Below are 13,399 nucleotides of genomic sequence, written 5' to 3'. Positions count from 1 at the left end.
TTACCCTATCTCTAAGGTTGAGCCCGGACACCCTCCGAAGGAAACTCATTTCGGCTTTGCCTTCAGGCTCAGCTCCCTCTTCACCACTACAGTCCGGTACAACGCCTGCGTTACTGCTGATGCTGCACCGATCCGCCGGTCAATCTCACGATCCATTTTACCCGCACTTGTGAACAAGACCCCAAGATACTTAAACTCCTTCACTTGAGGAAGAGACTCTCTCCCCACCCGGAGGGAGCAATCCACTTTTTTTTCGGCAGAGAACCATGGCCTCAGACTTGGAGGTGCTGACTCGCATCCCAACCATGTCACACTCGGCTGCAAACCGCCCCAATGCCTGTTTGAGGTCCCAGTTTGATGAAGCCAACAGGACAACATCATCTGCAAAAAGCAGAGATGAAATTCTTAGGTCCACAAACTGAAAACCCTCCTCCCACTGGCTGCGCCTTGAGATCCTGTCCATGAAAATCACAAGCAGAATCTGTGACAAGGAACAACCCTGGCAGAGGCCAACACGCACCGGGAATATGTTTGACTTTGTGCACAGAATGCGGACACAGCTCTCACGTTGGTTATAAATGGACCGGATGGCTCGTACCAACGGCCCCGGTACCCCATACTCCGGCAGTACCCCCCACAGGGGACATGATCATAAGCCTTCTCCAAGTCCACAAAGCACATGTGGACTGGATGAGCAAACTCCCATGCCACCCCAAGCAGCCCTGCCAGGGTAAAGAGCTGGTCCACTGTTCCACGGCCAGTTCAGAATCTGCATTGTTCCTTTTGTATCTGAGGTTCGACGATCAGCTGGAGCCTCATTTCCAGCACCATGGAATAAACTTTACCCGGGAGGCTGAGAAGTGTTTTACCCCGATAATTGGGACACACCTTCCGGTCCCCCTTTTAAAAACCAATGTTATTGTATCATAAATATCTACACACACACACACACACTCCAACTGCTACTATTCACACTAATACCTAGATGTCTGTCTGTACCTGATCAAAAGCCTAAAATTTTTGTGTCTCCAATACCAAATGATGTCTTCCATCATTTTTCTTTATTCATTTCTTTCCATTCTGTCTAATATTTCCCAGATTGCATCATGTTTGGCCTCTGTATGAACTCATGCCTCCTTTTACTTCAGTACCTGCAGTGCATGCAGTGTATACAGTAAATCTGCTGTTTTACATCAGCTGACACACCCTGACTATGATATAACACAGACGCTTACTTGGCATTACTTACACCCCCTGGTGGTGGAATAAGGTTCCACAGTCATAAGCATCAATAAATATTTAACATATTATAAACAAACAGGTGAAATATTAAAGGAAACCCAGGCTTTTGTTTTGTGTGGGTGATGGTCAACTAGGTGCTGCCAGGACAATTTCAATGCACCTTGGCATTGATTTTACAACTCTCTAAACTCAGCTAGGTTTTAATGTTGTTGGAGAGTGCTGTCTAACAAGTCAGTCCAAAAACTCCAAGAGGCATTGAACTTAATTGCGATCTGTTAAACTTAAAGCCACTGGATGTGATTCACATCATTTTTTATACTTGGGAAACACTTTAGTGACTCCAGGTTCAGTATGGATGGGAGCATTGTCATACTGAGGGAAACCACTCTCGCCAGTATAGAAAGTTTAATTTTAGGATAAAGGTGGTAACTTAAAACAACTTTGTATTGATTCCCTAACACTATGCCAGCAAAATGCTCACCACACACTAAAAAAAGAGTTAGTAGTAGAGTATTAAAGTTATTTTAAAGTTGTTTTCGCTCAATTTTCAAAGTTGTAACATTTTAATGCAGAGAGCCAAATAGACTGACAATGTCTTACCGTTAAACACTGAATCACACATTCAGTCACAAGAAAACAGTCAATACGCATTAGGACAAGTTCAAAACACATTACCAGACAAACAGAACACTAAATCAATGCCTCATACGTTTTCATGTTCAAATTTGTTTATTTGTTCATGGTTCATTTGTTTGAGTTTTTGTTGCAGAAGTGTCAAAAAAAGTTTTTTTTTATACATTGTGAAAATGACAACTAATGTAAAATACTGTAATCCACAGTATTATATAAGTTTGATGGAATCATTAAGAAGGAGGAGTTGTCTTTTTGTGCTAAACTACCATAAAACTCCTGCTGGCTTAAAAGTGATAGAAACCCCCCCCAAAATCTATGGCCACATCAATTTATTACTTTGTGTTCATGCTTATCATTTGATGGGTTGATCAGACACTCAGACATTTTAAACGACCTTGGTTCTGTTGGATATTAGACTGACAAAACATTAAGCCTAATGAAAGCTGTACAAACACTATAAAATGTAATTGTCAGTCAAATACTTAAACTGTACTAAATTAAGCTTTAGTTATACATATTGCATTGAAGTGATAAAATATCAATATCATTATCATTCATTTTTTAATGTTTGCTCCATGTACAACCTTTCTTTTGTACTGTGTCAGTATGTGCCTGGAATCCAGGTACTGCAGAGGTCAGTCAACAGTGGTGGAGACAGATGCCATCAAGGTGACTTTGTAAACATTTATCTCATCCCCCTTCAAGGTAAGAGACACACAAGCCTGCACCATGTGATAGGGCTGAAATATGCACGCACGCACACACACACACACACACACACACACACACACACACACACACACACACACGTAATCAGCCACAGCAGTTATCTCATAACTTAAAACGTTGCTGTTTTTGTTTGTATCATTATTCAAAAACAATAAAATTAAACTCTAACTCACCTTGTACCTGCTGTGGGGAGTCCATGTTACAGTGATGGTGCGTCTGTGGCCTGCCTCCACAGTGCCTTTGCTGGGTTCTACATTGAAGCCCTGCTGCTGCATAGATGCCAAGTTATCCCAGTGAAACTCACCACTCTGGGGAAAAAGAAAGTTCAAGACAACCTTATTTTACTTTTACAATAGCACTCATTAGCAGGTATTGGTGTCTTTGCTCGTCATATCTGGCTTGTTAGCTCATTCAATGTTTCCTATAAACGTATTTATTTATGGCCGCTTGTGCAAGGGGGTCAAGATCTTTGTTGGCTTTTCCCTGAGAACAATGCTGGCTGCAGTGATGAGAAAACTCATCCTTTTAATAAGGCATGTTTGTGTTTTTTCCCTGCAGCTGGCTCTCACACTTGAAAAGGCAAGACATTCCACTCCTGAAATGCTCACAGTAGGGTTTAAACAAATCCAGGATGCAGACACATCATCATAAAGACATGTCTGCATACATTTCTAATGGTATAAGGTTGAAGGAGAATGGGTCTGCCTGGTATCCACAAGAATAAACGCACATCCATTGATAACAGAAGATTAATAACAATCTTACTCACTAGATATTTTTATCCAGTAGAATAATGTTTAATTTTGTATTGTTTGTGAAATGTCGAGTTTAATATCAGCCTGTCAACTATCTTTTGATGCAGCAGCACAGTGCACCACTGCTTCTGTTGTTCAGCATGTTTGGGCTGCAAGTATCTGATGGCATCACAGTACCTTCTTACTGGGCTGTGTGGAGCCAACGCAGCCCACCTGCAGCTCCCTTACTGCTGGTGTGATGGATCCTCTGCAGTAGCAGGCTCGTAGGGTAACCAGCACAGGGACAGTTGACTTCTCCATTACCTCCGAGTCTGCTACATGGAAAGGACCCTTTAACCCATTATCTTCCTTCACTCTATATTTTACATGGTGGCGACACGCAAATGGGCTGCAAAAATGTTACCCTTAAGAGATGATGAAGAGAAAGGTTTTAATACCTTTAAGTTGAGGTTGATCACTTATCAGTGAAGGGAGGAGGTCGTCACTGGACGCTGTGAGAATATCTCCTCCATATAAATACATGTTATGTAAAGACGCTGCGCCTCTTAGATCCATCACACACACTTTAGTCTGACAGACAGGAATGGAACAGGGTTAATGTTTTACTTAATGAAGAACAGAGTCAAATGAGAAATGTTTTCATGTGGTGAGGCTCTGAGTGTGAGGCATTCTGCTGACCATATTTATTAACTCTATTGTTAGTCTGTCAGAATAGTTTACAGATGGGTGGTCGGGCTGAAAGGTGACAGTGATGTCCTGGCTCTGTCCTGGAGCAATGCTGCCCTCTCCTGGCACCACACTGAACACACTTCGCCCGCTGTAGTTCTGGGTTCCTATACAGGACACAAAAGACATACTGCCAGTACTGTTTCTCCTACTGTTGTTTCTGCTGCTAGTTCAGCTGTGAGAATTGTGCTACATATACAGTGATGCAATAAATCTACAATGCTAATTTTTATTTATTTTATTTCATCATCTGCACTGCAGAGATCTCTTAACTGAATCAGTTTGGATCTGTACTAAACAATTAGACTTATTTGTACCCCAATCTTCATAAGCTGACATCAAGGTGAATGGGTAACGGTAACATTAATTATCAGTGTAACCTGGCTAGATCACTAGATTTTAATCAGCTAAAAAACACTGTCCTTTCACCATTTCTTTCATGGTGATTTTCTCTGTGTACAATACAAATATAAAGCTGAGGGACAGAGTTTTCACAAAGCGGATCTTCCATACACTGAAAGCATCAGCAATAGACCACTGTGGATTATGTTTTGATGCTTGGTGTTTGCTGTCATCTCTGTTTTTAAACTGCTGGTTTTTCAGCTTTAAATTATAAAATAGATTAGTCTATAGGTATTTATTACAGATCAAATTGTATAAATAATCAATTAAAATAACATTTTTTAAAGGAACCTGTCAGAGGCAGTTTTATACAGTTTTCACGGTAATGTGCTCAAAAGAGGACATAGAGAGAGTTGATAATCAACCTTCCAACTCTGCCTTTAGGTTTTGTCAAGCCAGCTTTTTTTAAAGAAAGCCAAGGTAGGTCAAACTTGCTTCATTGTACAACCCTCTTGTGCCCTAGAGGAGTTTTAAGTCATTGTTTCTCATTTATTCTGTATGTTACTCCATCTTTGTGTTAGAATGTATTCAATACTTGGTGATGAAAGGACATGGGGTCAGCCTTTTTAATTTTAGCGCTGTAGCAGTCTAAATTGTCAGGTTTCCTGATGAGTCACTGCACAAATGATTACATCTTACCCACATTAGGCTGGACCTGCAAGTCTTTGTAAATTCCCAGCTGGAGGGCCACAAAGTCAGCTCCACCTTGAGGCCTGAAAGGAAAGAAGCTGGCCAGATGCACCCTGAAAACCACAGCCACCATAGAGCTGTTCTGCAGCTGCAGGCAAAACAGGATTTAATGACGGTTGCAAGGCTGGAGCCTTTTCAAAATCATCAAGTTAATAAGTCCAACACACTCTCAGTTCTGGCTTTGATTGTTTTAAGAATAAAACTGAATTAGATCTGGAAAAAAAGGTCCTGAAAACAGAGAAGGTATAGTTCTTGTACTGTTTTGTCTTTTTGCCATCATTAATGTGTTCACTGACCTTCAGGACCTTTGAGGTACTCTCCCTCTGAAACACATAGCCAAAGTCAAGGAGACCTCCAGGTTGGGAGCAGGTAACAGCAGGGACCACACCCTCCCCACAAAAAGTCATTTCCAGGGTCATCTTCTGGCTACGCACCTCCAGAGTCTCACAGTACTAGAGAACACTAATGACTAAGTTGGTTAGGTATTTCTTTTTATTCACCTACAATCTTTTATGTGATTAGACAGGTACAGTGGCATATATTATTAAGTCAAATAAGTGGATTAAAAAGGAATACTGATAATTTTAGATTATTTAATTTAACACATTTTTCAAGTTTTAGCTAGAGGTCTAAAGGCAAATTGTACACACTTAACACACCCTTTTCTCCAGAAATGGACTGAAGGCCAATACCAGAGTGTGTTTTTCTCTGGGTCTTATACATCTGAGAGCATTCAGAAGGGAAAAGGGACCATGTATATTGAGCACTGATGACCCCAGCTTAAAAAAGGGTCAAAGAAGCAGTATCAAGTTAGTATTATTTGTTGGAAATATAACTTGTGAATTTTATTATTAATGTTATTATCATTATTAATATTATTATTATTACATGGTTCTAACTAGCTGGCAGGAATTATGAAAAATCCGCTGTGATGGATTTCTTGCTAAATTGTATATAATAAAAAAACTGCAATATGTCTTCTCTCTGCATTTTCAGAACATGTTCTTGAGGCAAAATATGTCATTAGAGTCATGTTGATTGGTGCTTTTGGACTTGGTATAAATTCATATACATTTTTTTAGATCATTTTTGGGCTGTTGCCTTTATTACATCGGACAACTGACGAGAGACAGGAAATGTGGGGAGTAGAGAGTGTGGGATGACATGCACCAAATAGATCGGCAGACCAGGAGTAAAACCTGCGATCAGTGGGATGAGGGCTGTAGCTTCTGTACATGAGCAAAACCAACGCCCCAGGTATACTCATTATTGTATGATATATTATGCTTATGCTCAATTAGCCATGCGCTGATACAATGGACATGAAACTTGGCACCATACCTAAAAATGATTTGAAAATACTTAAAAATATGATCGTACTTGACCTGAGTGTTGCGGTATGATTTAACATCTGAGACAGTAAAAACTTTTAAACGCCAGTCCACCACTACTTGGGTCCTATTTGAACCATCTAAAGCTTTTGGTCTAAAATGCAGGGCACCTCACAACTGTCCTTTTGCTTTTTAATCTGTGTATAATCTGGGTGCAAAGGGGTTGTATAAAGTCTCTAAATTATTCAGGTGTGTTTTGGGGCATAAATAAATCAAACTTCTCCACATTCCCATTAAAAATCAAGGTGCACCGACAAACAGGCACATTGCTATTAATACAGCAGATTTAAGACATCATTAGGCGGGGCCCAGCCTGGCTCATGGGACTTCCTCCTTCCATTTTGCCGCTGTACACACACAGCACACACATGCGACTGTATGAAATATAATGATACGCCGGATTTGAGTAATTTTCACTGTAGTGATTCCACTGCAGCAGGAACAATAAGTGTATCTATCAAGGTTCGGTTTAAAAAAAAAAAAAAAAGGGATAGATAGATAGATAGATAGATAGAGTATTACGTATAAAATAAACCTTTATTCATTGTGATATGTAAATTGTTAAACATGGCCGAATATAAGTGGTATCACTTCTGTGAATTATTTGAATCATTTAATTTTCCTTTGACATATTTTATGTACAGATCAGTGTTATTATAATTACAGATTCTTTTTTATTTAGTTGCATTTTTATTGTCTGCACATTAATCCAGCAGAGTACAACTAAAGTAGGCCTAAAAAAAACAAAAACAAAAAAAAAACCTCCGCGCTGCTTTGTGTGATAATATATTTTGCCATCACGGCTCATGATATTTTCTGTAGATCTGTGAGAATAAACTGTGTGAATAAAGAATGATCTGTGTGGAGGTGCGGCATTCACCAAAATGTCGCACTTGCACACCAATTATGTCACGTCATTGGGTAAAACACTTCGTGTACGATCCACATGTGTATCCTCACTCCTCCATCATGGTGGAGGTGGAAGGATTTCAGGGACAGCCGAGGAGAGAGGACGCAAGGATGCTCAAATTAATGTAATGAGAAGCACCTATAGACTAAATACATATGGGGTAATCAGGGACAGGTGGGTCAGCACAGGTGAAAACGATGAGGGCAGGGCAAACCTTTGAATAACATAACAAAGCGTATGGTCTAGACCTGCTCTTTTTGTAAAGTGTCTCGAGATAACTTTGGTTGTGATTTGGCACTATACAAATAAAATTTTTTCGATTTAAACATTCTAAAAGGCGAAAAAAAACGCATAAAGACAGTAAAACAAGACATGACACACATGGGGCCAGAACTTACAAAATAAAACTTAACAACCAAATATATATCTAAACAAGGATCATACATGACAGTATCTCCACATTAAGAGAGACACAGTTAGCATCCACACACGAGGCACAGCAGCGTAACTTTTTGATAATTTAAGTCTCCAAACACACCTGCAGGATGAATAAGGATCAAATGTTATAACATTCTGTGTGCTTAACATCAAAGAAAGGTATAAATTAAATCTTTATTTATTTTCTCTACTGCATTTGCAATGGAAAATTTGTACCTTTTAGTTGCATGTGAGCATTTGAGTGTAAATTATTTCTTTTTCATTAATAAGAGTGCACACGAGGAACTTGCTGCTGGTCTCTTTTTCAGTACGCAATTGCTTTTGTCTGCCTCAAAATAGCATGTAAGACCAACAAATTACAGTACAACCTATTGGTAACAGGTAATACATGTAAACCATATTAGGGGCGGCTGTGGCTCAGTGGTGGAGTAAGTCGTCTCTCAATTGGAAGGTCGGGGGTTTGATCCATGACTGCTACAGTCACATGTCAAAGTGTCCTTGGTCAAGACACTAAACCCCATATTGCTCCCTGTGGCATAGCCATGGGGTATGAATGGGCATAGATCTGATTGGAGATTAGCACTTAGGCCTTAGGCCAGTGAATGCATGAAAGAGAGCCATGGCTTTTGCATGTTGTCATGCCCAGGTTTGTGGCGATAGTGTTCAGGGAGATCATGGTTGTCTTTCCAGGTTTGAAGGAGATCCAGATTTCCGCAGCCTCATTCAGAGCCTTGATGTGATGGAAATTACTCATTAGGATTATGACAACATGCATTCATGCATTCACTGGATCAGACAGCACATCTCCCTTGAAGTTCAAGGGTAAGCGATCCTGCGGCTAGTTGATGCACAAACAGCCATTCCTCATGGAGGAATTTGATAATTTGCTAACTATCGTCGACACTCCATTCCAAACATCGCCAAGGCTGAAAGAAGTGGCAAGAAACTTTGTCTGTAGGCTGTACTCGAATGAATCAGATGAGGACAATGATGTTGATCTTGTCCGAATGAGGCTATTCTCACAGAAGACTAGGCATGTGGAGAGAATTCCCCCAACGAGTGATGCTTTGGATCAACACCTCAAAAGAGAGAACCTTCCAAGCAAGCATCTAGACAACGGCCCAAAGGTGTGCATCTGTATGCATTTTTGTATTGTATTATTATGTCAAATAAAATAATTCACTCATTCATTCAGTTCCATGATTCCTGTCAACAACCCCACTGATCATGGGTGGAAGGAAGGACGGTAAGCTGTTTCCCATTTGGACCACACTGCCCCAGGCTAAGGATGTATTCCACCTGGATGTAAAGTGCACTTGTACAAGTAGGCCTACCTGCTTTCAGGGCACGTGCATGAGGGCATAGTTGAAGTGCACGTCTGTGCAAGTGCAAATGTGACAAGTAGCTGGACCAGAGCATTTTCCAAGACTGACATGTATATGGGATAGGTCAATTTGTTTGCCACTTTCTTATTAAACTATTGTGCAAGTAGTTATTCAAGGAAATGGCTAAGCAGTCACTCACCACCATATTATGGCACAGTTAAAAAATAAATAAAAATGTAACTTTATTGAGTGTAGTTGTCAAGATTATTAAAAAATGTATTATTTAGGGCACCAGGCCTATGATTCTTTGTCTATTTTTGTGTATATGCGCCTAACCCTGCCAACATCAGGACAATTAACCCACAAAGCCAAGAAGAAAAATAATAACGCTGACAAAAACAAGAAGGACCCACAGCGGCGCTAATACTACAACAATAATAATAATAATAATGATAGTAATAATAATAATAACATCTTTGAATCTTGTTCAGCTGCAAGATTCGTTCATTACACTCATTCACTAAATCATTCGGTGACATTTCCGGTTTACCCATAACGACAAAGAAACAACTCACTTACTCTTTCCTCACTCACTTGTTCATGACGGCTCCCATTGCATTAACTGGTCTTCTCGTAAAATCATCACGATATGACAGTTACTTGGCCCAACTTGTCCATTACAAAACATTCTGACTTTATGATGTCTTAATAAATAAACATAATTTAGTTTTTGTTCATCTATCACTGGTTTAAACGTCTGTGAATTGGCTTTGTATGCACACCTGAAATACGGCCGCCCCACTTTCGTTCGTAATCTGGTCGTATCGTTCACGAGGACCATTCTCTTTCAGTGAACCAGTGAGTGAGTGAGTGAGAGAGAAAAAGAGACACACACTCGGTCATGTGATACGTTCCACAGTTCTCCTAACCACCAATGGCATGGTCATTTGATACATACAGCCGTCCTCCAAAAGGCTTGGTGCGTGCTAACATTGAACAGTCTGGTTTTCTAAAAGGAAGAAGGAAGGGGTTGGGAGCCGCAAGCAGAGCAGAGTGATCGGCAAGAATGAATCAATGTATGGAATTGAACAGATCATTCTGTTGACTAAAAAGATTATTTCTTCATGACCGAAACATCTCTAATGGGCACAGCATCTCTCTTTAATGCGCAGAAGCACTTATCATTTCTGCCATAGTGGGATTGCTGCAGCAGATATAACTTTAGTCCCTGCATTACCAGATTTCATGAAGTATCCTGTGTGTGCTCTACCTGTACCTGAGCACAGTGGAAGGAGATAAGTCAATGAGCCAGCCCAAGTCAGATCTATTAAACAATAATAGATTAAATTTGCTGTATAAATAGAAAAGTGCTTGCCTGTAGGCACACCTAGCTTTTAAAGGGTATGGGAGATGACACTCTTACTAATCATGTTGAGACACAGTAACACACCTATGCATAATAAAAAAACCTAATGCAACCCAACCCATTTGCCCCGTTGCGCCTTACTTAATGCTCAGATTGTGCGCAATTTAACTAGCACAAGTGGATTGGACATGCCCTAAACGCCCTTGTGCCATGCGCTTGCGACCATGCATTATTGAGCTTTAAAACAGGGTCTACGAGATCGTAGTCGTAGTTTTACACCTCTGCATTTTGTTTTATGTCTAAAAAATTGTGTTGTTAGTGAGGCAGGCTTATCCATTTTTGCTGGAGAAGGATACATCCTTCGTTCCTTTGAAATGTTCTGAACCGTAAACCTCTTTATCACTTTTTCTCCTGAAAATAGAAGACACAAATACAGCACAATAACTGGAAAATGGAAGGTATGTAAGCTGAATGCACATGTGAACACTTCTTCATCAAGAAAGTATTAACTTTAAAATCACTCACCCACTGCTACCTTATGGAAGTCTATGATATTGCTTCCATTGTTGGATGTTACAACCAGAGGGGGCTGTACAGCAGGACACTGTAGCTTCAGGTAAAGAGTATTCAAAGGACTGTGGAGAAATTTGACATTATAGGCTATAAACTACAGACATTCTATAACAGCTCCCACTCTTTGTTTTGTAAGCAGGTACATTTTCTGAGGCTATGTAAAAAAGGTATAAAGTATACAAGTATACACTTATATATACAGTACATATACTGTATATTTATATATTGTTTTGAATAGCCCTTCTTACATTAAAACCAAAGGTGTTTCTATCGTTTTCAAAGAGCATTTTCTAAAATATGTGATGTCATTTGATAAAACCGAACATTGTGAAAATTGGTTGGTCAAATAGAGAGGTCAGGCTTTCCTACCAAACTTTCAGAAAGAAAGGTCGGTAAAAGGAGGCCATGGTTTAAAATAGCATGGCTCAAATTATGTATTTTGGATTACAAAACAATCTGTAAATTATAATTGGCTGCAATTGTCAAACACATGAATAGGCGGAAAAGGACTTCAGGAATTCTGTTGCAAGTCTAGTTTACTCCCCAAGTAAGATTACAGGGCCTACAGTTTGCTGTACAGAGGTGCATATAAAGTTGACTCAGTATTACCTCCATGCCAGCTGGTCCTCATAATCTTTCACTGAGTGGTCTCCATCCAACACAAAGCAGGGGACTGTGTACTCTCTGTCACGTTGGACGAAGGAGTACAGCAAAGAGGCCCTTGCTTTTTCATACATCTCTGACCTTAAAAAAATTCACAATTCAGCAAATCAACAACTCGCATCACTCATTTACCTTAAATTGTTCCTGCGCTGTTCAGATCATACATTGTATGGTTTGATAACTTCAAGTTAAAAGAAATTAGGATACATATCACTTACAGATTAGAACAAGAAGGAAAATACAAGCAAAAATGTTTGTGTTTGTTGAGTGTCATTGGATCACAAATGTCTTTTCACCTTTTATGTTTACAGTAACACTACTACAAAGCAAAGGTTGACAACATATATACATTTAGGTGTGTAGAAATGAAAACCTCGTACCCTGGCTGCATGTCTGCAGTATTTGGTAAATCAGTGGGTTGGTCTGTCTTCTGGCTGACTGAAACCCTATTGTTCTTTGGAAGCACAGATGTCTTCTTCCCTTTACTGATTTCCTCTGGGTCCTCCTTTTTAGTCATACAACACACATGAATACTATGGTTTAATACCACTGCTGTGTTGAGACTGCAAATGTCTCATCAGAGAGGCGCTCCCGTGACAACACTGAAGTAACCATCAATATTGGTTTTGTCTTGTCTGCATATTTCAAATATCGATCATTGCTTCAAGCAACAAAGAAGTGGCCAAACTTTCTGTGAAGTGTGCAGTTTTGCTCGGAAATATATATTTTCCATCACCACTGATGCATGTGATTAATATTTAAGTCATTAATAATTTTATACTTTATCTAATGGCAAAAGCTATTTTCATATTTTAACCTATTTCACATTAGCATAGGAATGTTACATGTAACAACACAGAGCCTGTCAGGCAGAAGCAGAGATTGAATGATTATACAGTTGCATGAGATATTCAGGTAAAATATGCCTTGAAAATGCTTGTGGTCCAGAAAGAACAAAAGTTAGCATATACAGTACTGTGCAAAAGTTTTAGGCAGTTGTGAAAAAGGTTGAAGTGTTAATAGTTTATTTTCGTAAATTAACAAAATGCAGTGAATGAACAGAAGAGAAATCTAAATCAAATCAATATTTGGTGTGTAGCGTAAATGGTTAGGAAGATTAATAACTAAGAACTAATTAATATCAAAAGGATTTAGGTTTACCTTAAATTCAATGTTGGACGCCACCCAATTTTGACAAAACAGGGAAAACTTAGAATTAGTTAATTAATGACTTTAGGCTCATGATCTCAGGGTTGCTACAAGGTTCTTGGCCATGGTGTACAGTGACTTTACCATTTCATACACACACAAATCACATGGATCAAGGTCTTTATAAATTAAAGGTTTATTTGACTAGTTCTAAGCGGAATATTAATGAAGAAATAAACAGGGACAATTAATACAACAATGAACAATAAATGAATGACAACGGACCAAATTGTAGAAGGCATCTCTGACTGGTTTCTTTGATGTTTTAGAATTAAATGGGATTTAATTACAAATGCATCATTTGGCAGTTGAGAGTTTAAAAAGGCACCAAGGAAGATTGTGAAGCA

The 13,399-nt window shown here is 39.3% G+C and overlaps 1 protein-coding gene across 1 annotated transcript in view; it reads right to left on the bottom strand.

Moving 5' to 3' along the window:
* Positions 1-2,510: 2,510 nt before the first annotated feature.
* The window catches only part of cfap74 (cilia and flagella associated protein 74), an 86,894-nt gene continuing 76,005 nt past the window's right edge, over positions 2,511-13,399 (bottom strand). Inside the window, exons 28-39 of the mRNA XM_069659417.1 lie at positions 11,790-11,924; positions 11,133-11,242; positions 10,964-11,018; positions 10,377-10,380; positions 5,837-5,956; positions 5,474-5,629; positions 5,127-5,265; positions 4,038-4,192; positions 3,797-3,929; positions 3,537-3,670; positions 2,778-2,912; positions 2,511-2,615 (exon numbers count right to left, since the gene is read on the bottom strand). Of these exons, the coding sequence (XP_069515518.1) occupies positions 2,511-2,615; positions 2,778-2,912; positions 3,537-3,670; positions 3,797-3,929; positions 4,038-4,192; positions 5,127-5,265; positions 5,474-5,629; positions 5,837-5,956; positions 10,377-10,380; positions 10,964-11,018; positions 11,133-11,242; positions 11,790-11,924 (1,381 nt within the window). The remainder of the gene's footprint in view (positions 2,616-2,777; positions 2,913-3,536; positions 3,671-3,796; positions 3,930-4,037; positions 4,193-5,126; positions 5,266-5,473; positions 5,630-5,836; positions 5,957-10,376; positions 10,381-10,963; positions 11,019-11,132; positions 11,243-11,789; positions 11,925-13,399) is intronic.

The sequence above is a fragment of the Semicossyphus pulcher genome, unplaced genomic scaffold, assembly GCF_022749685.1.
Source record: "Semicossyphus pulcher isolate SPU_LCO1_2020_fin unplaced genomic scaffold, fSemPul1.0.p SCAF_13, whole genome shotgun sequence".
NCBI classification, from domain to species: Eukaryota; Metazoa; Chordata; class Actinopteri; order Labriformes; family Labridae; genus Semicossyphus; species Semicossyphus pulcher.
This window is presented reverse-complemented; position numbering and strand designations above follow the sequence as displayed.